The 26,921-nt window shown below is 39.5% G+C and overlaps 2 protein-coding genes across 5 annotated transcripts in view; one reads left to right on the top strand and one right to left on the bottom strand.

Annotated features, from left to right (window-relative positions):
• itga5 (integrin, alpha 5 (fibronectin receptor, alpha polypeptide)) overlaps window positions 1-16,053 on the top strand; it is a 49,509-nt gene extending 33,456 nt beyond the window's left edge. Inside the window, exons 19-30 of the mRNA XM_014969529.2 lie at window positions 2,118-2,185; window positions 4,406-4,556; window positions 4,634-4,726; window positions 6,305-6,384; window positions 6,489-6,569; window positions 6,664-6,769; window positions 8,009-8,167; window positions 8,691-8,798; window positions 11,984-12,097; window positions 12,593-12,694; window positions 12,775-12,897; window positions 13,406-16,053. Of these exons, the coding sequence (XP_014825015.2) occupies window positions 2,118-2,185; window positions 4,406-4,556; window positions 4,634-4,726; window positions 6,305-6,384; window positions 6,489-6,569; window positions 6,664-6,769; window positions 8,009-8,167; window positions 8,691-8,798; window positions 11,984-12,097; window positions 12,593-12,694; window positions 12,775-12,897; window positions 13,406-13,489 (1,269 nt within the window). The 3' untranslated portion in view covers window positions 13,490-16,053. The remainder of the gene's footprint in view (window positions 1-2,117; window positions 2,186-4,405; window positions 4,557-4,633; window positions 4,727-6,304; window positions 6,385-6,488; window positions 6,570-6,663; window positions 6,770-8,008; window positions 8,168-8,690; window positions 8,799-11,983; window positions 12,098-12,592; window positions 12,695-12,774; window positions 12,898-13,405) is intronic.
• A 26-nt stretch (window positions 16,054-16,079) lies between these two features.
• The window catches only part of rapgef3 (Rap guanine nucleotide exchange factor (GEF) 3), a 33,426-nt gene continuing 22,584 nt past the window's right edge, over window positions 16,080-26,921 (bottom strand). For 3 of the 4 annotated variants that reach the window (XM_014969533.2, XM_088007158.1, XM_014969530.2), the window contains 22 exons: window positions 26,311-26,395; window positions 26,134-26,194; window positions 24,916-24,992; window positions 24,693-24,839; window positions 24,495-24,601; window positions 23,497-23,585; window positions 23,337-23,415; window positions 23,087-23,237; window positions 22,918-23,003; window positions 22,781-22,811; window positions 22,553-22,628; window positions 20,966-21,103; window positions 20,212-20,309; window positions 20,008-20,133; window positions 19,610-19,791; window positions 18,159-18,249; window positions 18,033-18,083; window positions 17,836-17,923; window positions 17,678-17,742; window positions 17,505-17,559; window positions 17,300-17,371; window positions 16,080-16,673 (listed from right to left, as the gene is read on the bottom strand). In XM_014969533.2, coding sequence (XP_014825019.2) covers window positions 16,555-16,673; window positions 17,300-17,371; window positions 17,505-17,559; window positions 17,678-17,742; window positions 17,836-17,923; window positions 18,033-18,083; window positions 18,159-18,249; window positions 19,610-19,791; window positions 20,008-20,133; window positions 20,212-20,309; window positions 20,966-21,103; window positions 22,553-22,628; window positions 22,781-22,811; window positions 22,918-23,003; window positions 23,087-23,237; window positions 23,337-23,415; window positions 23,497-23,585; window positions 24,495-24,601; window positions 24,693-24,839; window positions 24,916-24,992; window positions 26,134-26,194; window positions 26,311-26,395 — 2,074 coding nt within the window. In that variant the 3' untranslated portion in view covers window positions 16,080-16,554. The remainder of the gene's footprint in view (window positions 16,674-17,299; window positions 17,372-17,504; window positions 17,560-17,677; window positions 17,743-17,835; window positions 17,924-18,032; window positions 18,084-18,158; window positions 18,250-19,609; window positions 19,792-20,007; window positions 20,134-20,211; window positions 20,310-20,965; window positions 21,104-22,552; window positions 22,629-22,780; window positions 22,812-22,917; window positions 23,004-23,086; window positions 23,238-23,336; window positions 23,416-23,496; window positions 23,586-24,494; window positions 24,602-24,692; window positions 24,840-24,915; window positions 24,993-26,133; window positions 26,195-26,310; window positions 26,396-26,921) is intronic. The other variant, XM_014969532.2, reaches the window with a different exon arrangement.

Below are 26,921 nucleotides of genomic sequence, written 5' to 3'. Positions count from 1 at the left end.
TTTTAAAAGCGTAAACTTGATCCGAGAATGGATGTGTGAGTAGTGCAAGACTGCCAACATATTTCATTTATCTTGCCTTATATTGTGTCAGTTGAGGTCTGCGTAAACAGCGAAGAGTGACCGTTGCACCGCAGCCTTGGGTTAGATCAGACGCCCGATGCACTATTGATTTCTGCATATGTTCTGAGAATGTGTGGCGGGCCTTGTAACATTTCGCTTCGCCGTGCCAAGTTCTTTTCAAGCTGGAGGGGGAATGAGAGATGGCTGATCTTCTTGGAGCAGTTTCTCTCGCATCCTAACATACTCCACATGTCTCTCTGAAGAGTTATGGCTTTAGGGGAGATCTATTAATTTACATCTTTTGTTAAGATATTGTTTTTTTTTTTGGTTGTGGTGGTTGGGGGCGGGAGGTAATCTGGAAGTGATTTAAATTGTGTATCAAAGCCTTTGGTGTTCTTGAAATAACATCATCTGATTGAGTGAACATGAATGATTCATGCTGCCAAGTTGGTGGTCTGATTTTTCTCTGTGATTATGATATTCCTGTTGATGTTGCTGCTGAAGTTAACTGATGGTACGGTAAGAAGTGTGTGTGCATCCTTAAATTCACGTAAAAAAAAATGCTCATCATAGGTCTTAAATTTGTTGTGGCAGGGCCATTTAATCTTGTATGCAGGTAACTAGTTGAATAGTAAACCCGTGCTAGTTAGCAAGAGCAGATATATGTGTGTAATTATGTAAATATATTGATTATAGGTCTTAAATTTGTTGTGGCAGGGCTATTTAATCTCGTATGGAGGTAACTAGTTGAATAGTAAACCTGTGCTAGTTAGCAAGAGCAGATATATGTGTGTAATTATGTAAATGTTATGATTATAGGTCTTAAATTTGTTGTGGCAGGGCCATTTAATCTCGTATGGAGGTAACTAGTTGAATAGTAAACCTGTGCTAGTTAGCAAGAGCAGATATATGTGTGTAATTATGTAAATGTTATGATTATAGGTCTTAAATTTGTTGTGGCAGGGCTATTTAATCTCGCGAATACAGGTCACTAGTAATATACCCTTGCTAGCTAGCAAGGTTAGCTAGCTAGCAAGGTTATATTAGATATTAGCTGCTAATTCTATACATATTTAATTTATGTATATAACAATACATTAATTATAGGTCTTCAATTTGTTGTGGCAGGGCAATTTAATTCTACGTATACAGGCTTCTAGCAATATTTGCTAGCTAGCAAGCGTATATTAGCGGCTAGTTGTATATTACATAGATTATATTTTATACGTTTGTAAGTCTTAAATTTCGCTCTAATGGTCCTAAAAAGTTCATAAGTGTCAAATCTGAGTTGGTGAAACCGTGATAAGCCTGCCTTGCTCTGATAGAAACAGACTAGTCAAGGGTGAACATGTGGCCAAGTTAGCATAGTGGTTACCATGGTGACCATAATTAGAAACCCCCCCGGATTGCATAATAACAAGAAGGGCGCTTTGCTGCCTGTAATTTCTTGTTCATTTCTATTTATTATCCTCAACGTCACAAAGATCATCGCACTGTCAGTCGCAGCGGGATGCACTTTTAGCTTCACCCCGCCGCCGCCTCGCCACACGTTCAGCGGTCGCTCAATCACTCGGCGGCGTTTCTGCTCCCTTCTTGCCTTCCCCTCAGCTGTAATCTCCAGAGCCTCGCCGCTGTTTTCATGTCAACAAAGATATCTTGTGTCTCAGAGCGTCCTCTGAGCCGGAGGATCCCCACCTCCTCTCCATATGATCATACGCGGCGGTTTGCAGGGTGGTGTAGCGTGTGGTTCGCCACACGGAGCTGTGATGTGGGACACGGGTGAGAGCTGGCAGCTGTGCGCTTAGGATCGTCTCCCGCCTGTGCTCCAAGTTGCTACCTGCTCGTTGTTTCCACGCGTGTTTAACGCGTCGTGGCAGGTGATTTACGGGACTGTCTGAGGTGGAATCCAGGTGTGCTTTGGTTGGTGGATGGCAGACGGGCGGAATGTGTTAGTCATGCTGCGTGTTGCGTCCTGTGGCACAAATCCTGTTTACTGATGAGTTACGTTACTTGCATTATATTAAAGCATTTTTGTCACTTCTTTGTTTATCTTTCAGGCTCAGATTCTGTTGGACTGCGGAGAAGACAACATTTGCGTTCCTGATTTGAAGCTGGCAGTCCACAGGTAAGTAGACTCGCATCCTCCAGTGAAAGTTTCATACCAAGTGTATTTCAGAAAATCTATTATAATAGAGCAGTTTGCAAACATATTCAAACTGAGTGAGTGATATCGACATAAAGGTATATTTTTTTAAAAATATTTTCTAATTGCCACATAGAAATAAAGTAAACCTAACAATCCGGACAATTTTAGTTTTTTTAATGTTATTAATTGGAATTTTTTGTGACAAAGATTAATCAAAATCATATCTTGATAAGAAAATTTATCACAATAAGCGATAAGTGATGCAATAAATTCCCACCCCAATTAAAACCCATTGTTCTTTAAGAATTTCACTTTACAACCTCAAGCATCAGTGTGTTTCAGTGTATAATTGTCACGGCTTGCATTAACATTCAGTCCTTTGACTAGGCCATTCTAACATACGAATATGCTTGGATGTTAACAGTTCTTATCGTAACTCTATAGCAGACAGATTTCTTTGGTTGTTGTCCTGCTTGAACGTCCATCCCAGTCTCAACTCTTGGCAACCCTTAACAGTTTTCCTCCAGTATTTAACTCCATTAATTATTTCATTAACTCTGACGAGCTTCTTTTTCCTTCTCAAGAAAAGCGTTTCTGTTGGGCGATGCGTCCACGTTTGTGTTACGCTAATCGGATGATGTAGTAGGTTTTGCTCTCATCTGACCAGAGCATCTTCTTCCACATGTTTGCTGTCTCCTATGGCCTTTGGCAAACCACAGAGCTGAACTCTTATTGCTCCTTTGTTCTTTTTTTTTTTAACCACTTTTCCACCAAAGCAATTTTTGTGGAGTAAAAATTGTCCTGTCAACAGATTGTCTCTCCTAACCTGGGCTTTTTTGATTCATGGTGATCGTGTCTTGCGTGTCAGTTTAGGAAGATTCCCATGTCTTGATTGTTACTGTTTGGATTTTTGATGATGGACAGTCCTCTGATACGTTTAAGGTTCAGTAAATTGTTTAATAATCTAACCCTACATTGAACTTCTCCACAACTTCACCCCTGACCTCCATACTAAAAGTGGAAGGTTCCACAGGATTACATTTGTATAAGATTTTGAAAGTCGTTTTTCTTCCCTCCTCTGCTGCAGCGACGTTTGTTGTAACCTGACAGAAGGTGAAAACGTTCCACGGCTGAGAATGACGTTTTACAGTAACTGTACCCTGTAAACTGTGAACAAGGTTCTCATTCTCTGAACGCTTCACGTGTGCAAATCAGGCCTTGATCATAAATACAGCTGGTTGTTGTTTCGATTAACACGCCAGAAAGTGAGTTTTAATGGCCGTAGCGTTGTACAGGGGTGTCACGACGTTCCATAAAAACAACAAGCACCACTTTTTCTCCTTATAGCAAAGGTGAAGAAGTGTGTTTGGATAGCTGTTTACAAGAGAGCAACCAAAAAATCTGTTTGCATTTTTCTCAAAAATAACTGCCTCCTCGATGATCCCTTCTCTGCTCTGTCATTTTGATCTCACATTCCTATATTTATCTCCCATCTGCATTCATTTTTTCCCCCCACAGACGTATGGCTGGATGTAATAATCCATTGGCGAGTGTGATTAGTGCTATCAAAATAGTCCCTTGTTGTTTCTGTCTGCTCTGTAGTAAACCATAGAAACCTAATGGCAGTCGGAGCAGCGGACAGAGTGACATTTGAAAGCATTTACCATTCCCTGGGATGTTGTTTTTATTTGCTCTGTAGGAAAATCACGTAACCTGTTGGACGGGGGAGTCTGTCGCTGAAGCTTTTGGGTTTTTTGCTGTTTTTATTTGTTTGGTTTTCAAAGTGTGATGCCAGTTGGTTGGACTCAGACTACAGTTGACGCTCAGGCTATTATAGGATCAGATGTTTTATTTACGAGGGCAGGCTGTAATTAGAAAAGTTTGTGCTCCCCACTCAAACTCGCACTGCTATAAACAATGGTGAATGGTAGAGGGTGCAGGCGAAAGGCAGGAATGGCAGCTGATTTTTGTTGTGCTGCATGAATGACTTTATTACTACAACATTAAAAAATAATTGACTGTAGAGGGATTCCTGGGAGGAATTTATTTGACGCTCGCAAAGCTTCAAATCTCATCTACAGCCAACAAACTTTAAAAACATGTTGCTTTTTGAAACTCCCATTATTTACGCTAACCTATTTCTTCAGCAAGTTGCGTAACTGAACACGTCAATCATTTTTTTTTCTGCTGGGCCCTCAGCGACAGGAAGGAAGTCTACCTGGGTGATGACAACTCGCTGACCTTAACGTTCAACGCCAGGAACGAGGGAGAGGGAGGGGCGTACGAGGCAGAGCTGTATGTGGCGTTGCCCCCGGAGGCAGATTACAGCGGCATCGCCCGTAATAATGAGGTGAGAAAAACGACCAAATAAACCCTGTAGATTCTCAAACCTTTAGTGGGTTGAATGTGTCCTCTTCGTTTCTCCAGAGCCTCACCCAACTCACCTGCAGCTACGACACCGAGAACCAGACCCGATACCTCAGCTGTGATCTGGGAAACCCAATGAAGGCCGGTACCAATGTAAGAAGGCCGCTTTTTCTTTTACCGCATGGGAAAACTAATCTGGGGTTGGAGGCGGGTAGAGTATCCAAAAAATGTACTCAAAGTAAGAGCAGCACAACTTCAATATATTTTTACTCAAGTAAAAGTAAAACGTAGCCATTCAAGAAATGACTCAAGTGTGTGAAAGTTATTGGTAAAAAGTACTGAGTAACTGATCAAATTATCAATCATTTAATAGTTAAAAATTACATAATCAGATGGGCCAAAATGTAAAATTTAGTGGAAGAAAATTACAATAATTTATATAAGTAATAAAAAATAATAGGCAAAAGAAAATGTTTCCAAATCAGTTTCTTTCAATAAAAAACATATGAATCTTTAACAAAATCTGCAGGCGAGTGTCTGCTTTTCATTCGGTGGGTAGAGAATCCAGAAATTTTACTCAAGTACGAGTAGCGATACTTCAAAATAAAATTACTCAAGTAACAGTAGAAAGTACAGCACAGTAAAAATACTCCTAGAGGTATTTTTTTTAAGTAACTCAAGTAGATATGATTGAGTAAATGTAACTATTTACTACCCACTTCTGATTACAGATGCACCAATGAACTTTTTTTCACTAATACCGAAATCTAAGGCTTGGTATCGGCCAGAACCGATCCGATACAGAAGAAGTTCTGAATTGACTTAGGATGTTTCTTTTTCTATGCACAGACATAAATGTACCGGATTAGAAATTTACTTCATTTAAATACACCAATGTCTTCACAAGCTTGGTCAGACATGTAGAAACAACTTTAATTTGTTCAGTCAGTGTAAAATAAATAATAAAGAAACTGACAAAAACAAAAGATTGACTACCGTGGTCAAACATAAACAAAGAAATATTCTTAAAGTACAAGTAGAAATGCTAAAGATAATGTGAAATAAATAAAGCTTGACGTTGCTTTCCGTCTTTGCGTCGTGTTAATCTATTTCTGCATACTCAGTACCAACAAACTGACTAAACTCCTGCTTTTATCAGTTATTGATCAGGTAATCATCTGCATTTGTTTAGCAGCATTTAGCCGAATCTATGTTGGGATTTTTACTGTGACTGGAACAAAATGTTACACTTTTTTTAAAGGCATGTTTCATATCGTAGTACATCATAAATTACTGATAATAATGCATTGTTTAGGATGGGTGGTGAATGGAGCGGGAAAAGTTTCCCTGTGTCCGGAAACGTTGTGACAGGAAGTGGAGAATACATCTGTAACCCAAACTGCCTGCTGGGAAAAGGTGTTAACAACCTGACGCGTATTTAACGGGAAAGCACAGGAAGTGCCAGGGTAGTGACAGTGTGACCAAGTTTGGTATGTTTATCGACGGATCTTCAGGTTTATTACTGATTAATTCAATGCAGACATTTTGTTCCTTTTAATCTTTTAGATTTTAGTTGATCTAGATTATCTCGCGAAGCGATGGACCACTTCCTTCTGAAAGTAAAGGTTTTCTGAGAATCAGTTGTGCAGAGCTTTATAAAGAACAAGGCAATCTGAAAGTCCTTACTATGTTTTGATTCTGATCCTTATATTTAAAATTTTACGTTCGCAGCTTTGGGCGGGTCTGCGATTTACGGTGCCTCGTCTGAAGGACACACACAAAACTGTCCAGTTTTACCTCCAGATACGCAGGTATGTTATGAGCATACTGTGTTTCTATAATACTTTCAGATTCAGAGTTAACAGCACAAACCTAATATCTAACCTAAATGTTGCTTTTTCTGTTATTTTCACAGTAAAAATGAAAATAACTCCCAAAGTGAGGTTGTTTACTACACCCCTGAGGTGGTGGTCCAGGCTGATGTCATTCTGCAGGGGTGAGTTCAGCTGCAGAGATCCTCTCATTTGAACTTCATTCAGTCTCCAGCTCCTCCCTGCACATGCTCTCATCACCCTCCTTCTCTTTTCAAGTGTGTCTCGGCCAGATAAGGTCTTCTTTCCCCCGGCCAACTGGAAAGCGCCCAAGAGCTACGGGGTGGAACAGGACGTCGGGCCGGCCGTGGAACACATTTATGAGGTAATCGGCCAAGCGCTTATCTGTGCACACTCAGCGGGAACAGAACAGATTGGGTTTGAAAGTAGATTTTATTGTTCATTCCGGAAAAGAAAAGGACCCTTGATTGTGCTGCACCACCAAATTAATGGAGATCCATATCAGATATGAGTTCTTCAGTAATCAATTGGGATCTTTCTAGGAGTCGTCAAAGTAAACTTTCACTCAGATTTGTCACAACATTGATCAGCTTCTACCTGGAATTTGGCTTCTGTCCCTTCAAGAACTTCCTACCTTTTCTGCATTGCAATACTTCATCATTGCATCGATTATTGCAATGTATAACTGTTCACTGCAAAAACTAAAATTTTACCAAGTACTTTTCTAATGCTTTTCTAGTTTTTAATTTCTAGTGTAAAAATCTTAGTACACTTGAAATAACACAAAAGTAACTTACAAGTAACTTTTCAGTGATAAATGGAAACTTGTTTTAATAATTCCTTAATTTTGATGAAGAAGTACTAGTTACTCTGACAGATTATTTGACTTATAACTAGTACTTTTCATCAGTATTGAGGAATTACTTACTTAAAACTCACTGAAAAGTTACTTTTAAGTTAGTTTGTGTACTAAACAATTTGCTCTAGTTTTATTTAGACACTAAAATAAAGAGAGGGAAGGACATGGATAAAATAGTTGTAGTGACAGAAATCTAAGGAAACTGAAGATGCTAATGAAGCTAAGTCCTGCTACCTGACATGGTTCAGGAAGGAAAGTAAGCAATATTTCATCTAGAAACTCAAAAAAAGAGATTATAATCAATACCAAAAGATTACATATATACATATATACTATATGTATAGTTCAGCTCAGAACTCTTTGCAAAGTGTATGTTTAAAATAAAATGCAGGGTTTATCCCAGTGTATTATAAGCCTGGCAGGCCACCAGGCTTTACTTGTGCCCCCACCAGGCTGAGCCTTGATTATTTTTTACATTTTTTTATGTTTGCACTTGTTAAGACTTTATAGTTGGAGTTCAGGTATTTCTCTTCCAATATTTTAAAAACACATAATCATCGTGTGATATTTTCAAATTCCTGTGAACTTCAAACATTTTCAACTCAAAAAGACGACGGGTCGCAGGATGAATGGCTGCTCTAGCGCCCCTCCTCTGGGCTAAGCAAGCTTTCTGGGGGAAACCTTGAAATTAAATCAAAGCTCATATTTCCTTTGTTTTAAATTTGTTTTTTTTGTTTTTCCCAGCTTGTCAACAATGGCCCCAGTCGGATCAGCAGCACCCTGCTGGAGCTGCGCTGCCCTCTCCGCATCCAGGGTCACGATCTCCTTTACCCTCTGGAGTTCTACACAGAAGGTCCCATTAACTGCACCGCGGACAAAAATCTGAACCACCGTAATCTCAAAGTGAGCATCTCGCATGCGCGCACACACCTCTCCGGGCCCAATGGGGCTAAATTAGAGATCCTCCTGCACCCAGATTCCCAGTGTTTTGCCCACATCCACCTCGTCCTCCCAGCTTCCCAGCTCCACCCATGACACTTACCCCACCGCTGCTTTGAAGTTGGAGCCCTTCCCTTCGCTCTCAGAGATCCACCTCACTCATCTTCAGCATGCACCAACACCCCCTTTCCAACTAGTAGCCTCTGGGATTATGTGGGCAAAAGATTTCCATGCAGTTGTTTTTGTTTACATTTGAAGACTTGACAGATGTTGAGCAGGCCTGGGAGGGTGTCATTCATCTTAGCTGTGACCTCATGGTGAATTTCCATGGAAATGCTTGAGAGGAAAGTCCTCACATGCTTCTGATTAATGGGGAAAAACCTCAGGGTTGTGCTAACATTAGACAATATATTGACAGAAAAAGCAGCGTTCTTCTTTTATTGGTGCCTGTAGATAATCAGAGCTGTGCGTTTGCGTCTTTCTTCAGCTCCAGCGCACATCGACAGAGTCTCCTGTTCTGGCACTGAAGGCTGATGAGCATCATGTTGAGAGGAGGGACGTCCACAAGAACCAGCTTGCTCATCTGACCAACCTGGTGAGACACCCATCGGTTTTAGAGATGAAAATCCCAAAGAAATTTCAAACGTGTTCGAGGATTTTCTGCAATTTGTGTTCAAATTTGAAATAAATCCGTATTTTAAATCCCGTTGTTACACACATTTGTGTTAACGTTATTAGGCCTGAGGTGATTAATCGGATTAATCTCGACAAAGATTGTCAGCTAATTTAGTAATTGATTAATCACTAAATTAGACCACTAAAGTATAAAGTACACAAACTCAAAAAGTGCAGTTTTGCTGAAAGAGCAACACCCTCAGCACTATTTATACCAAATTGTACAAAAATATGTCCATTTTGATTAAAAAAAAAAAAAACAACCTTATTTGGTTGTGAATATAATCTACTCAAACTCCTCAAGAGCAATTTCAGCTTCAACTGAGTTGCATCCTGTAAAGAAAATCACCTTCTAAAGACATTTTTCTGTTATCAATAGGTTAATCTAAAAATTAATCAACAAATCAGTCCTGTACTTTATTGATATTAAGTCAAGCAGAAATGTTAGAAGTATTTCCGTAGCTGGAAATGAATCATTTGCTGAAATGGTCGAGCTTAAAATGTTTATTTTCTTATTTTAAAAAGGAATTTAATTATTTGGTATGTATGGTGTGTATATATATATATATAATGTTGACACTGTTTTAAGGGCTTTAAAAGTGATTATTGTTGTTTGCTTTTACATTAAAAATAAACAATTCAAATGCATCATTAAAAGCCCAAAACTAATTTAACATTCATATTGATAAGTGGATGCAAACCCCTGACTGGCTTTGCATGCTTGACTCTGGGGACTGGATAATTAAATTATGACGCCACTAGAAAGGAGGGGTCAGAGGGCACATATTGGTCCCGTTGTGGCAATTAACATTAAAGACCCTTCAGTAGTTGGCTGGGCAGCGAAACGCTGTGCAGACATGGACATGGGGCAGGACTTTGGCCTCAGATGCACCACTTCCCTCATGCGTTTATTGGCTCTGGGTGTTCTGACCCGCTGCACACTGGTCCTATTGATCCATCGAGCTGCTGGCCTTATCTGTGGACAGGGACCGCTCTTTGTCTGCCCACCAGGCTCTTCTGACCGTGTTTGTTTTTAAAGCTTCAGTGACACTTGAATGTGAAGGAGCCCTCTCTTCAGCTCCCTCTGTGGAGGTTATGAAGCACAAAGGGCTGATTATAGCTGACCTCATCATAAAAAGGCTTTTAAAAATCAGTTTGACTTGGTTTGAAATCTGTTGTTGTGATGGACACTGGTTCTGAATGCTTGGTGATGATTGGCTCATTAGTTAATTTTTAAAAACAAATGCAGTCAGTCTGACTGGTTGATGGGTTGATGTCTGTGCTGCAGTTGAGTGAACCGGTTTCCATTTAAATTCAGCAACAGATTCAAGGTGAATGAAATATTTAGTGATTAAGATGTAGAAGGGGACGTCGTGAAAATCGCAGTTCGACATGAGTTTTGTTAGTGCAGTGAAGAAGAACTTTGCAATACTTGGTATTAGAGATGAATTGTGGTGTATGTTTTGGTTTATTGTCCTGCTGGGACATCCAGTTGTGTCCAATTTCCAGTCAATCCAAACATGTGGATGTTTTTGTACTTCTTAATTTGTACATCCAGCTCCTCTGGCATGATGCTGCCACCACCATGCCTGATAACTGACAGTCTTCTTAGATTTCAAAGCCTCGCCTTGCGTACTCTAAAATTATTGTTTTCGATTCTGCAAGTTTCAAAAGTGTGACAGAAGTGTATTTTAAAGATTACAGTTGAAGACCGACTTCTGTCTCGTCGTTTAATTGGTTCACCGATTGCAGTTTCTGGGTCGATTGCCAATTACCAACCTGCAGATTCTGATTTTAGCCGATACCAGTTTTTTTTTCAATGTTTTTGTCTGAAATGTGAGAAGAAGAAAGTTGCTGAAGTGGCAACAGTAGGGTCACTATTGTTAACTGTAAATGTGCAGTCATGACCTAGTGGGCCGGCCTGTCAGTCAAACATCTCTAACAGCAGAGAAGAAAAGGACCCTGGTTGATTCTTACATCTTTGCCGAGGTAGATAAGATCAGTGGATAAGATCTGCCTCGCATGTAAAAATTGGCCGATCACCCAAAATCAAGGAAATTGGCACAGATAAATCGGTGTCAGCCTTGTTAAACAATTTCCAAACAGCACTTTAATCAGCTTCCTAAATTCCTCTCCAATCAGTCACCGGAGCCATTAATGGGCTATTTTAATACACCCAGAGTGCAGGTTATCTCTGTCTGCCGGCTGTCAAGATAATGAGTAAAATAGCAGAGGGATATTTCCTGAAACTTGGCGAACAGACGAGGCAAAGGAAGTGTCTCGGTAAGGTGATTTGGATCCAGAGACAGGGCTGTGGAGGGCCGTGTTTTCAGGGTGTCACTTTGTTTCTGCATACAGCAGGACTGATGTCAGTTCCAAATCTTTTTCTATTACGTTACGGGGACACCAGAAACCTCTCGTGCATTATCCCATCGTGATGAATTTGAGAAATGTAGCTTCAGGACAACCTTAATTGTTGCTGTATTTTCTCAGACCTGTGTGGCCCTGCGGCCTCAGGCAGGCAGCAGTTCCACCAGGAGGCAGCGAACTGATCTGTTCCCTGTCTGTTTCAATACTCATTAAGTCTGTCTAAGACTCAGACTAAAGGAACTGGGCGGTTGCACTCTTCTTCTCTTGGGTTTTCCCTCCTTGGTGTAATAAGTAAACTAATGCTTTCCTGCAGGAAACCCAATGAAACCCACGAGAGCGGGGGTGGTCTCGCTTTAGCACTGGCACTAAAGGACAGTGTGTGCATGTTGTAAAATGTTAAAGCTGCATTATTGAGAGCTAATAAAGATGTGTATTCTACAGTCTTGAGAAAAATGGGCTGGGTTTAGTGGTTGGGCAATAATGTGGCAAGTTGTGCATGCTGCATTTTTACAGTCTCATGACATTCCTTCAGTCTAATTCGAAGCAGGCGTGGAATTGGGATAATAACATTGGGCTCTTTGTTACGTTTATGTCTCCTGAAGCATTTTGACCGTGTTTGTTTTTACTTTTGCCTTATAAAATCTCACCTGCATTTGCTTTAGCTTGTTCTGTTGTGGGACACGTTTGTGGAGATTATGTTTTTACTACAACATTCTCTTCTTTTTCCCCCCATAGTCTTGCTCTAATGCGGATTGCTGGACGCTCCAGTGCAACGTGGGTCTGCTGGAGAAGGGAACCACTGCCATCCTGAAAATGCGCTCGCGCGTCTGGGCCGAGACCTTCACTGAGGTTAGTGGGAGAACAACCTTGCCATTCAAGCTGCCTTCCTCATACATGAACATGTGTTTCCACCAGGGGAAAGAGCTACAAAATACTTCCCCCTAGTGCTTGTGTATTTTCTCATGTCAGGCTTTGGCAGGATCTAAGAAGGAAAAAAAAGGGAAAACCTCTGTAACACATTTTGTTTGTGCACACTTGGCCTTTATAATGGTTCTGGATCAGCTGCCACTCTAACTGGAATCACATATTTGCCTCAGGAAACTCCAGATTGCTGTAAAAACAGTTTCCTTTTGTTATTCTTGGCTATCATGTCTATTCTGCAGTCATGTATTCATCACCCACTTCACACACCAACATGGAAGATGTGTGATGTATTGGAAAATCAGTGTCTGTTAGATATATGTGTTACTGAAGAGGTTTCATTTACCCATGGTCTGTGTCACCACCTTGTGTAGATTTTATGTACTTCATGCATTTCCAATATATATTTTTCATATTTTTCAGAAAGCTTACAAGCAATATGTAATGGAGTGTCTGGGCAGATTCAACGTAAAGAAGATGCCATATGCAATCCTACCCAAGCACTACCCAAGTGGTCAGAAAAAGGTACTTGCTGTCTTTTAACAGGCTGCTGGATTATCGTAGCTGGATTACTGTAAGCTGAGAAACGGTGTCGTCATCCACAGGTGGTGACCCCGGTGGTTTGGAACAAGCCAGATATTGAGAACTCGGTGCCTCTGTGGATCATCGTCTTGGCCATCCTGGCCGGTTTACTGCTGCTGGCTCTTCTCATCTACGTCCTTTACAGGGTGAGTGGAGTAGTTGAGCTAGAAGAGTTTAAAACGTCACTGCTGCTGCTAAGAGAGAGAGTTTATTTCATCATGTACGCAGTTTCCTTTCGTGTTTGGGCTTGTAGCAAGTAGTTATATTAAAATAACCATGAGTTTTTCAACTTGGTTCAGTTCAGCAGGCTCTAAATTATTTTTAAATTATTTGTTAAAATGAGAAAGTTTTCTTATTTCAACGAGTTTTGCTCCGTGCTTTAGTTTTTTCATTTAAACAAGATACTGGTCCTGAATTTATATCCAAGCTACAACATTTAAACGCTTCTGTAAATATTTGTTAAATAACAAAGTCAAAGTGAATGGAAGCAGCTGAAAATCCCACTTTTACACATATATCCCCATTCTTTTGACTTTATCTACGTCTTTCGAGTCTAAAATAAGATCACATTTAAAGAACCTGCGTATAAGCTGATCAGGATTATGCTTGCACCTTATTCCTGCATATTTGATTTTTGTTTTGTTTTCCTTGCAGCTTGGCTTCTTCAAGCGTTCTCTACCTTACGGCACAGCCATGGAAAAAGCTCAACTCAAACCGCAGGCTGCCTCTGAGGCCTAACTGATCGACCGAGGTACCAGAAGCACCACATCTGGCCAAATGATTGCAAAGGAGAGAATCACAACGGAACATGTGGCGTGGATCAGAGAGACTACTGGAACTCCGCTGTGCTGCACTAGAGGAAGACAAAAACCCGAGGATCTACAAGCCAAATGAATGTTTTTGAATATTTATATCTTTGTTTTTAACCCTATTGGGATTGTCGTCAAATAGAACTGATCTCTGTGCCTAGAAACAAATTTTAGATCGTCCAGCAAAAAGAAGCACACATGTTGCCTTTATCCTGTTCATGCAGGAACAAGTTGGGTTTACTTTTATAGACGCCTGCGATGACCTGCTTCGTATTGGTGCTAATGATTGAACACGTTTCCCGTCTCTAACAGGAAACAACCGAAGATTGTTTTTTCAGGTTAACAACTGATTTGCAGCCTATACAGTAGCCTGTTTAAGAGCTGAAATGAAATGTTTGACCCTGTTTATTTACGCCTGTGTGAGCTGTTGTCGCTTTCCAGCCCGCCGCCACTATGCAACCCCTGAACAGGAAAAGCGGGTATTGAAAATGCTTTAGATTGATGTTTTTCAGCTGTTTCTGGAAATGATCACTTTCTGCCTCAGGTTGGTGGACAGTGTTTTTTTTTTTTTTTTAATTATTATTATTAATTTTTTTTTTTTTGCACTCAAAGGAAATCTACTGATATTTTTTCTTTTCAAATACACCAAAGACTGACTGAGCTTCCTTTGAGATTTGACTTTGACTCCTACTGATCACTTCGTCCAAGTCCTGTGCGTGTTGTTCTCAGCGTCGGCGCCGTTAGCCAGCTGGGACCGCCACAGACCTGTTGAACCTCATGTCGAAGCAGCGCGGCGCTTCCTGTCAGAAAGTGGTGCTCTCCTGTCTTTTCTGATGCTTCAAGGGGGGAAAAAAAAGCACACAGAGATGTCGGCCGTAGTAGCATGATGAAAACGGACAGAGACAGGACAGACAGCAATGATGTAGCCTTGACAGGAGGCTGAAGAATGATGGATCCTTTTTCAGCTTACAGTGTGATGCTGAATGAGATACTGTATTTTATTTTGTTTTGTTTTTTTGATGAGTAAAATGAATGAGACGCAGCTGACATCATCCCACTACCAAAAAGGCTACAGGGACTGAACAATAAGTCATTGTATCTGTTTCTTTTATATGCAGGTGCATCTGAATAAATTAAAATATCAGCAAAAAGAGCATTTATTTCACTAATTTGGCTCAAAAAGTAATGGAGAATTTTCAGAATTCTTGATCTGTTTTTCCTTCCACTTAACTTTCTGTTAATACGCGTACATGCAACACTGAACACTTGGAGAGTGTTTGTGTGTGATGTTGCCACAACATAACATATTCCTCCAATAATAATGTATTTCATTTATTAGTCTCATGTGATTTTCAGATTTTCTGAGAGCTTCAGTGTTGATCTTTATGAATTTTGAGCCACAATCATCAAAATGAACAGAAGTGCTATAAAATACATCTTCCTTTCAATATTTGAAATGAGTAAATTAATTGGGCGATATTCAAATTTATTAAGATGCACCTCTACTCACGTTTTTGTGCCTTAATGTAAATACTTCATGCCTGTGGGTTAGCGTTCGGGTTGCTTGCGTGTGACTCCATGTGTCCATGGATCCGTGTGAATGATGTATTTAAGTTCTTTTGTTTTGAGTGTGTCTGGTTTTTACCTTTCCCGCCGCCTAGTCCTTTGTAGCCTGAGATAATTGAGGTCAGAGTTTTTCGTTAATATTAAACCCAACAGCAAAAATACCTCAAACAAAGGGATAACAACTAGGCACTGGGAACTACACAATGGTTGGAAGTGCAATATTTATATTCACTCTTTTTAATGTATCACTGCTTTTATTTGATGTTTGTTTTAAACCAGAAGGTGTAGACTAAATCGCCTGTTTTTTTTTGTTTTTACTTGCTTTCTCACTGCGAGCAGAGTGGAATCTAAAAAAGACTTTCCCCAATCCAGATATACTCATCCTCACTTCACTGGACTGCTCTGAACTGCCTCCACCGTCTCACAGGTTTTTATTACACAGATTGATGCTGAAACAAAGCCACGAAGCATGTTCGATAGTTACAGGCTCTGCTTTTGCAGCTGTTCAACCATTTTAGTTAACATGTGTTGTGCACATTTTTCCTCCACCTGCCTCCTAAAACGTCCGATCAGCGGATGATTTACGTCCACCTGGACGAGAAAATCCCCATTTAGTTACGGATTTAAATCCTTCGTCTGATATTTTCTCTTCCCTTAAATTTGCCAACGACAGGACCATTCTACTTTTTCCTCCATTGTTACATCAGGAGAAGGCACTGGTAATTATTTTCTCTTTTTTTATGTCTTCATCCACTTTTTCTCTCCAGGACTTTAAAAGAAGTTGTACATATTTGTGACAAGGAGAGTTTTGACTGAGAAATTTCTCACCCCATATTGGGGAGACTTTTTTTGTGCCAGGTGGAAGGTCTGTTTTTACCTGTTTTGGTTTGTACTTTAAATAATAAAACAAATCTCCTTTTTACCATTTTTTTTGTGTCCTCATTGACTACGCATAACTTGGAAAATAATTTATTTAGAAAACATCATATGAAAGCATGTGAATGTTTGGCATTGTTGCCAAAAATGTATAACACAATATATTACTTTAAAAGTGAAAACAGAAGTGCTCAGAAAAGTCAAAGATGGTATTTGTGGCACAAATGTTTAACATGTGTTGTATGACTGCAGCTTACAATGTGTCGTATAAATTTTTTTTTTAAATTTACAGCAGATATAGAGCAGCATTTTTACATGTTGGTACGAAGCCTTTTGGGGCGGATGTAAGGCTTGATTGGTAAAAACATTCCCAGCTGTCCTGTTGTTCAGCACTGACGTCATTCCTGTGCAAGCTGCACATTTTCACTTCATGCTGTGAACTGCAGACAGATCCATCCTACTCAGCCGACTGTAAAAGTTCAGAAAATCCTCGCAGTCCAGTTCTGATTTCGATGTAAAGCTCCAGTATTTGTCCGTCCACAGGCAGATGTCCTAGCATTCGATTGTTCTCGACAGCTGTGTGAGCTTCCGCTGGTTGTCGATCACCTTCAGGTTTTGAATGTATTGTCGGATGTTGCTGGGAGAGCGGAGAGGGAAGGCGTGGTCGGAATCTGGGCGAGAGAGAGAGAGAGAGGGGGGAAATTCACAGCTGCATGTTAGAAATATAAACCCAGAAAAAAAAAGGCTTTAAAGCTACAGCATGTAACTTTTTATAAAAAAATGTTTTATTTGTTGAAACGAGACACAATCTGTGAAAAAAAATTAGCTCCTCTGCCTTTTCCCTGCTGTCTCCAGAAATGCAAAGCTCCTGAAAAAACCAATCAGAGCTAGGAGGAGGGTCTTAGCACTGTCAATCAAGCTCATCCACACCTTGCCAACCATGAATGCTCATGCTAGATAGCATGGCCACCAATGATGGAAAATAAACAGTTTTCCTGCAACAATAAGCTGTTTTTTTATCATTAGCAAATTGAGTAGCAAGTACATGAGCATTATTGACAGCGCTAAGACCTTCCTCCTGGCTCTGATTGGTTGCTTCTGACTGAGAGGTTTGTATTTCTGGAGACGGCAGGAAAAAGACAGAGGAACTGGATTTTTTTTATCGATTATCTGTCTCTTACTATGCTGTTGTGACATAGTGAAAGTTTTAACAAAAACAAAAAAAACCCAAACATATTGTTTATAAAAGTTACATCCTGTGGCTTCAAGTCATGACTACAAAAAGAACATAGCTTACACGTAGACAATCGTGTAGCCGGCCCATCCAGAAACATGCGATCAGCCAGGCCCCTCTGTGGTGATGAAGGCACTGCAGAACAGCAAGAGAATAAAACAAAGTGGATAAAACAAAGTGGATCCCTCCAGTGAAGCTGAAACATGCAAATGTCCGTCCTCAGAATGGTGGACTGTTGTTTACATGACGGCATCCATGGTTCACTTACCGTAAGGTTGGCTTCTGCAACCTCGTACAATTTTAACTGTCTTGGCAAGCATTCGCTGGGACAAGAAAGAGATTAAACATTTCAGTTCCCACAGTTTTACAAATATGTTTCATTGAATACAATTAAGCCAAAAAGTGAGCAAAAAAAATAATAAAATAAATAAAATCCTGTACCATTTTCTCAAAATTCACCAGTTTGTCAACATAGTTTGGGTTGCCTTCATGGATGAATGTCATGTCTGTGCAGAAAAAAAAAAAAAAGGGATTTGGTATTTTAAAAATTCAGAGAAATGTCTTCTGATTTCTGAAGCTGACTGCTGGTGCTTCTTTACCTTTCAGCAGCAGAGGCATGAAGGGAATGTAAGGAGGACTGAGTTTGGCCACAGCCAGGCGGTAGGCCCGGTGGTTGCGTGAAGGATCCTGACAGAACCAGAGAAAGCATCAACACCAGCATGTCCTGCACACACTCACTCACTAATCGAAACAATGCAACAAAATAAGAGATATGACAGTTTGTGGTGAGATTTACCATCAGTCGCTCATAAGCACAGTAGATTCTTTTAGTTTTGCTCGGTATTCTCTGCAAGGTAAAGTCAAAAGTTGCGTAAGAAATTAGAAAAATGTGATATTATATTATATTATCATGTCTGCTCACCTCCCAGGTCTTGTAAAGCCTCTGCACAGAACTGTTGCTCAGACCAAACATCACAGCGAAAAATGAGTTGAGATTCCTCTGCTCTTTTAACCTGAAGATATGTTTAGAAAACCATGTTGATTTTAAAATGTGTGAAATACTGCTGTAAAGAGTTTAGCAATTACACAAAAACACTGTGCGAACCAAAAGTTGATATCACCTGATTAATTTACAAAACCAAATGCAGAAAAGTGAAAAAAAAAAAAAAAAAGCTGTAATTTCCTGTTTCCTTTGATAAAAATTAATATTTTAAAATGGGGGGATTTAATTCTGGCAACAGACACAAAATTGGGGATGTTTTCAACTTTCATTTAGCAAAGACAGTGAAAAATATATAAAAATGAACTAATTACAACTAAAATTGTTGATTCTTCCTAGACAACCTCCTAATTTTTCTGAAAATAGGGCAAGAAAAATGTTTCCATGTTTCCTGTTCAACGTGCCAAATATGGTTAGGAATTTAAGTAAAGGTCCTCTTTGCTCAATGCTTTTGGGATTGTCCATCGTTTTCAACTTCCGATATAAAAGTATAAGAATGTATTCACCATCTCCACCCAACTGGCACGCACCGTGCAAAGAATCAAGCGCACCAAACCCTTTCACTGCTCAAGCTCAGCCCAACTCTTTACCTGGCTCACCTGTGCTCACATAACGATCTCTCAACTGGAAGCTTCTTCAAAGACACCGCAGGTAGGAAATGGACACTATTCACAGTTTACATGATTCAGACTGAATTCAGGAGAACAAAATGGATTTATTGTTTGATGCAATGTTTTTATTAGTTCCACTGTTTGAAACATAATTTGTTCTCTCCTATCTGTTGTAGGCTTTCAACTTGTTCATATGCTGCTAATGAGATTAATCTAAAGAAATTATGGATGAAAGATGGATAAAAGATATCACTGAGAGGGAAGAATAATGCTAACTGCTAACTTTGGAGGAAAAAAGCCTTTTTCTCACTTAGGCAAAAGCTGAGGAGGCTTAAGAGAGCAAAAAACTTGACAACTGTGATGTATTGTTTAAAAGGTGATCTTAAGAAATATTCAGTACAGTAAATAAAAACAATGACATGTTGGTGCAGTATGCACAAAGTTTAAAAGTAAGTAAAACTGCTCTCCCATTGCACCTTGTCTTGCGTTTTGTTGTTGTGTTGAGAAATTATTATCCCACTTATGGATGTTAATGTGCTTATTTTTAGAGTCAATATCTGACTCTAAAAACAGATTAACATCCATTAGTGTGCTTTTATATCATACAGATCGTTTAAAACTCGTAGGTGGGCAAAAGAAGAAGGAAAAAACAACAAAAGAGACGGGGGTAATTAAGGGAAGTAATATTTCTATTGAAACAAACTGATGAATTGACCATAAAGTTTTAAAGAAAAATACAAATCAGCTTTCTTGTCTTCTTACACTGAGGCGATTTTGATGAACTTCTTGAGCAGAATGGCCCGTTTGACCAGATCCTCACAGAGGCACAGCTCAGTCACCACCCAGTACTGGACCACGTTAAAGTGCCGCACAAACCGCTCCAGGTTGGCCGTGGTGGCACCTGGGCATTTATGGCGACCAAATATGTAGTAGACGAGCTCCACCTGCAGAAACGCATCAACACCGCGTAAAAAATACAACAGCCTTGAGGTGACTGACAGAAAAGCTGCTTAGAGCGGAGGATGTAATGGCACAGATTGTTTTACTTGTCGTAGCAACCAACTGGAACGCTCCATGGGTGGTAAGCAATCTTTGCTCCTTTGTTCTTCAGTAAATGGTTTATATAATGTGATATTTTGTCCAGAAATGTGCGATGTTACCTCATGCATGGCAGTAAACAGCTCCCAGTCGTAGTTAGTCAGTTCGGTGGCAATGTCTTTGGAGCTCATCTGCTCAATGAGGTCCGTCGTTGCCTGTTCTGGGCCCTGCTGATCCTTCAGCGGCCGCTGTACCAACAGAAGAGCATAATTGTTGGACTTTTCTAAGAAACTGTATGAAATATGCAGAAGACAAACATTCCTCACCAGCTGTTCCACTTCGCTGCTTGTACAGATGAACAGTCTCTCATTGAGGCCCAGAGCAGTGTAGACTGCAGTGGCATCCAGCTTTAATTGCGCTCTTTCTGTAAGAAAAATTAGACATACACCAACATCTCACCATTTATTATTATTTATGTACGGTGTGTATATGTAACGGGGTTTTATTTTAACTGTAATACAGATGTGAAGTTTGTCAAAATGTAATTTATTCCTTGAATTTATTTTGTTCAGTAAAAGAAATTTGTTGGTGTTGTAAGTTGCTGCTCCTGACAGTTGGTGGTTACTATAGAAACCGGTAACTGACAGCCCCTCCCCCCCTTTCACTGTTGCCGTCGGTAACTGTGGTGTAGTACTAGAATCAGCTCTGTGTTTTCTTTACAAAGTATTTAACGTATATATTAGACAAATTTTACAGTGTTTCATGAGTAATTTTGCTATGTTTTGTATGTGTTATTATTAATGTTGTAGCTGTGTTTAACTTTACAACTGCTAACTGGTGCTAACTGCTCAGTGGGAGCTATTGCTTTGTAGTTGGTTTAGGGTTGTATTTTATTTAACGTTTAGGGGCAGAAGCTACTGAACTGATGTTAACCACCAACTTGATTTTCTCTTTTCTTACAATAAACCCAGTGAACTTGAATATGTCTGTTGTGAAGTCAACCAACCTACTGGACCTGAGACGAATATAGAAGGGTTAAAGTTTCTACAACTGTTGGAAAACCGTAAAAGCGAGGCCCACCTCCACTGGAGTTCATTTTGACCAGAACATGATCTCCATCTGCTTTGACTATTGCCGACATCACCTCTTGAACAGATGAGCTTACAGGGAGCATCAAGGAGAGAGGTTTGCTGTCTGCCTTGTAAATCTCGTATAACACTGAAGTGAGAGGAAAAACAAAATGAAACGTCAACATTTTCTCATTTAATGCTGCAGAAACACAAAATCTTCAGTAATTTTTAAATACTGATAAGTTTTTCACTTATAACTTGTCATTTTCCCCATGATTGAAATTAAATAATCTTCTAGTGGATCTAGTTCATTTGATCAATAATAAGCGATTGACTTAAAACAACCTCTCATATCTTGATAAAAAGTTACTTGTCCAGTGGACTAAGATATTTGCACTAGAAACTTAGACCAAAAATACTTGATAAGATTTAATTTTTGCAATGTAACTTGAATCAGTTAAATTTTCTCTATGCAACCTAAAGTGCATCAGAGAGAAATGCACATAAGTAAAAATAGACCTAAGCAAATCATGGATAAATGAAGGATGCATGATAAAGCAGTTAAAAACAAGATTATTATAAGAATCTAATGGGTATTAAAAGATATTTTGCAAAAACTGGCTTTTTCAAAGATATTACCATTTTTAGCAATATTTTGTATTCAAAATCATGTTAATTATGTTATTTAAGGTATCTACTCAATATGATGGCATCATCATATTATTTAGTAAAAAAGTGTGACGGTTTCAGAATTCTGGAACAAATAACAGCAAATTTGTTAAATTTCTTCCACCTATAAATCCTTTAACACTCCTAGTGAAGACTAAAAAAGACTTAACAGCTATGGAGACTTCAATACTTAAAGATGACACTCAGTTCTGAAACAGTTTATAAATATAAACTTGATTTTTTTGTTCAGATTTGTTTGCCACTGTTTAAGCTTTTTTAACTACTCTGCCTGTAGCTTTGGACAGATTTAGGTGAGAATCTATTCTCTTTTAGCCATTTCATAACTTATGAAGATCAACATATCTCAAGCCTAAAAGAAAGGTTCTCCTGTTTTTCCTATTTTGTAGGTTCAGAGTTGGGCCTTTGTGTCCCGTCATGTTTCTACCCAAATAAACTGGATTTTAAAAAATTTGCTACTGTAAGTATATTTGAAGAGGGCTCACACAACGATGCCCTATTTGAGCCACTAGGTGTCACTGTTCTTGTGCATTTAAGGTAAAAATGTAAACGTAATGGGTGTTGCCCGCTCACTACTGTTGACAAAGGATATTTGTTGGAACATGTTTAGTTGCACATATGAACTGGGATATTAATCTCTGCATATATGCATATCTGATGGGTGAAAAACTATTGGAAGAAGGACATTTGCACTATTATGTCAAAATAAGAGGATGCAATCAGAGTGCCTAAATCTCTCAAACATAGTCTTGCTTTGCTTATTTAATGCAAATCAGTAACGAGCATGGACATTTTGAAATCTTATTTTAAAAACTCAGTTATATAAATAAAACAGTTGATGTATGAATGTGTTGCATTCTCCCTGATTTACAAATTAATTGGTTTGTTTAAGATCCAGAACATTGCGCACCTTTATCCTGTGCTTTGATTGGCTGCAGCCTCCCAACCGGCTCCTCACAGCTCGAAAACCAATCAAACTGCTGATTCTGCCGAATGCAACAAAATGACTCGGATCAGTGAGAGAAGAGATATTTTGAAATTAAAGTGTTTTAATGAGAGCATTAGAAGTGCTTTTCTAGTCATACTGGCCATTCAAAGCACTAGACAACAAAAAGCATCGATTATAAATAAATCTCACCCTGCTCAGTGACTGATAGCCATTCTCCATCCTGTCAAGTTATAAAACAAAGATAAAAATGGCATTCCATAGCATTATTTAGTGTTCATTAATTAATTTCTTGCAAAAATAGCAGGAACTAAGTGAAAAGTATTTACACTTTTGTTCTCCTTCTTTCCCTAAACTGTTCCTTCAGGATGCTGGACAAACGATAATCAGCTGCAACCTCCTTTTTCAGTCTCTGCTTGAGCCAAGAAGAAAAACGAGAAGGAGAATTATTCAAGTATTTTAATATCTCATTGCATTTAATGAAGATCAGTTTCTCACCTCCAGAAAGTCCCCAACTTCTGGGTCTTCTTTCAGCAGAAGGCCGTACAGCGCCACCCACTGGGCAATCAGCTTCACTACCTTCTGTTTGGTGTTGAAGATGTAAGCAGTCTTCTCCTGATCTGAGCCTTTGGACAACTCTGCCTGGTAAGTGCAAAGATGGTTAAGGGTCTAACGCAATCAGCAGACATTATAATTTTCTGCAGCACTCTCCAAAGTGTGAATAAACTGAAAACATTGGTCAGGATATTGATGCTGCAGAGCTGAGCACAGCTGGCTGGACGGCATGAAGACTTTATGAGTGAGCAGGAAGTCGCTCACGCAGGGATCTGAGGGGAGATGATCAGTCAGTCAGCTGTATCTGATCGTCTGGACAAACAGAAAAGCATGGGGATGTGGTTTCCTCTCACCTATAGGATCGTTTCCATTGGAATCCAGCTTCAGTGTGTCCAAGAGATGTTCCAGGATTTTTTCAGGAGTTCCCGACATAACTGTGTATCTGCAACAGAAAGGAAAGGAAGAAAACTTCTTTAATGCCTTGCACTGCTTCGTTGTGCTGCCTTGGGGTTGACCAGGGTCTTTACATGTCATATTACGGTTTTAAAATTGTGAATGACATCTAGGTACAATATTTTTTTAAATTCATGCAGTAGAGAACATTTCTTTTTCATAAAACCACTGACAGAAAAAATCCTGTTGGGTCTCTGGTGTGTGTATTTGGGTAGATGAATCACAAAAGGCACATAAGCTTTCATTAGAGAACATTATGGTGGATCAGCTCCTTTTGACATATAGTAAGTACACTGACAACATTTACCTCAAGTCAGGATAAAATGCAGCTAAAGCAAACATTAAATTATTATTTCTTTCACTTTAATACAAGAAAAATACAAATGATGTACTCAGAAATCAGCCACTCTGCACCTTATGTTCTGTCATTAATGACAGGTAGAGAAATAAGCTTGTTTTTTAGAGTGTAGATTTTAACTTGATTCAATAACGATTTACAAAAACATAGCTAAACATTAAAAACCATGACTTGTTCTTCAATAAGTAACTATATCTAGAGGGAGTTTGACTGATTTTACATAAAAATCAAAGTGGCAGTTTTAACAATGTTCTAACTCGGCAGATATTGAATTACAATATGATTAAATTTGGTGCAACATCACAAATGAAGACTTTAAGCCAAATGTTTATATGACCATTATGTCATCTTTGGATTTTTATGAAAGTGTGCATGTCAGTGTTTTCTGACAGACCCATTGCGTTGAGGACATCTAGTAATATTAGACAAATTATCGGCTGGGCTGAAAGAACAAGACGGCATGTTCAGATGTACAAATGAAACACGAAAGAATACAGTAGCATTTGTGTTAGGGAAGAGAAATGCTTGTGTGTGACTCACTTGCTGTTGGCTGCAGCTCCCCCTTGACCATTGCAGTCTGCGCTCTTCTCCAACACGAGGACGGTCTTCCCGTGCTCCTCCAGCCGCACCGTGTTAGCCTCCACATCCTGGAAAACAGAGCAGAAAATTACAGTTTTGCTGGTGACACGTTGCAGGTCAGGAAGCTCTCATGTAGAGTTAGGAGGATGTCGGACAAACCTTGAGGATTCGAATGAAATCATGCTTGTCAACACGGAGGAAGTGGCAGTTGTCCTCTCTCAGGATGATGGTGGCGGCACGCGGTGCGTCGTTCAGCAAAGCCAGCTGCCCAAAGTCCTCGCCCTCGTGCAGCGTGGTCACGATGCCCTGTTTGAACACAAGTCACATGAGCATGACAATCAGCTCAAATCTGAGTTAACCTAAAAGCCGTGTTAAGGGTTACCTTTCCATGTGTGATCACGTTCACTGAGCCTTTCCAGATGATGTACCAGGAGGTTCCTTTATCCCCCTGGCTGAACACTGCATCACAATGAAACGCAGTCAGCACAAACATGGTTCACCTGCACACATCTTTGTCAATAAATTACTATGACAACCCCGCTTACATTGCACCTTTCCTATTATATGCTGCATTAACTCTCATAATCATGAGCAGGGAGGCACGGTAGAGAGCAAAAAACAAAAAAAAGTTAATTATCTGCTCACCTTTAGTGAAGAGAAAAATGAATGAAGACCTAAAGAGGCTGAATGCTTAAAATGGTATAAAGTGAAAGAGTACCAGCATGAATCCTGTTATGGTGTCATATGTATACATAAACCCCAGTAATATTCAGATAAATGCTGTTTAGCAAGATGCAGAGGAACTCGATATCTTATTTGACCAGATTGTTAAAGGTGACCCATTATGCTTACCTGGACAGATTAGGACAGGTCTTATCATCTTAATTTAATTTTTTGCACAAAATCATTCTTAGATAATGAGATTTTAGTCTGCTGAGTTCACTAGCAGACTCCTTTCAGAATAAGCTATTTTAGGGTGTCTTCACACTTTAAATCCAAATAAGCTGCCGCTAGCCACGCCCCCCAGTTCAATGTTTTCACCTGCATACCAACATGGCTGCAACATGTGGAATTCTACATCTTTGTGCAATTGTACATCTTTGAAAAGCAGAAGTAAAGCCTCCAGCACAACCAACAAGAATGCAGCAAGTGGTTTCTGGATGGTTAGTCAACAGTAAAACACTTGTCCTTTCCAGAAGCCATTGTACAGCACATATAGAGGTAAAACCAGCTGACCAAATGTGCTGACCCTCAGCTAGGGTTGCTAGGTAATGGCCTGTACATAATTGCTATCCTTTGTGGACCAGAAAAATACACAATAAATTCTGACTTTTAAACCCATTTTTTGTTTTTAAAAATCGCTAAATTTGTATATAACAATTCCACCCTAAAAACAAATTCAAAAGAATCAAATGACCAAATAAAAATACTTGCACACCCATGATAAACACAACACAAAGACTCCACCTATGTTGATTTAACTTGCTAATCTGAAATGAAGACATAATTCCACATAAGTCATCGGTTATTAACTATCCAGTTTCCCTCTGTAAGAGCCAAGAGCCGTTATGAGCGATAATGTCGGTAATGAATCACTTACAGACTGTTCCAGACTTAACGTGGGATTCAAACACCAGCACTGCGGCCAGCTCCTTCCGCACCTACAGACACAACACAGTAAAGACAGGAAGCCTAGAATTAGACTATTCGGAAGTGGATTAACTAAATAAAAGCATAAACACAAGGGGTGTGTTGAAGCTAGGAGTAAAGGACTTACTGAAGACGAGAGATGAGCGGCGGCTTTCACATGGAGCAGCTCCTCATAGATGACCTCGATGTCCTCAGCGCTCCTCTGACTGGGACTGAACAACAAATAATCAACATGAGCATCTGTCTCTTCTGGTTCCTTACACTGGCAAAGGAACCTCAGACATATTTTAAGCAAATCATACGACTGCTGATTTATACTAGGGATGCAAACAATTGATCACCTTACGATTAATTATTGACTAATGGTTCATTAGAGTAAAATTAGCTCCAATTGCGTAACTAATAACATCCACTTAGGCCTTCTTTTAGTGTTGTAATTAGGCCGGAATTCAGCAGAGGGCGTCGTTGATCATCGTTAAGCAGAGGCAGTTGACACAGAAACAAAGATGGCGGAACCATAACAGAGCTAGAAAGAGAAACGATCCAGACTGTTGTGGGATGCTAAATGTACTTTATGCGATTCTGTTTAAAAATTAAGCTTTTAAGTATTCACCTTAATGGTACTCGTCGTACTACAAAGGTGAGGAGGATGTGATGACAGAAAAGTGGAGGGGAAAACAGAGAAAATATTTCTTCATGGGTAATCACAGACCGAATGAACATCTCTCTGTTCACTGG

The sequence above is a fragment of the Poecilia mexicana genome, unplaced genomic scaffold (genome assembly GCF_051168715.1).
Source record: "Poecilia mexicana isolate PSO_F unplaced genomic scaffold, ASM5116871v1 scaffold_7, whole genome shotgun sequence".
Classification (NCBI taxonomy): Eukaryota; Metazoa; Chordata; class Actinopteri; order Cyprinodontiformes; family Poeciliidae; genus Poecilia; species Poecilia mexicana.
Note: the sequence above shows the minus strand (reverse complement) of the source record. Positions and strands in the feature narration are given on the sequence as shown.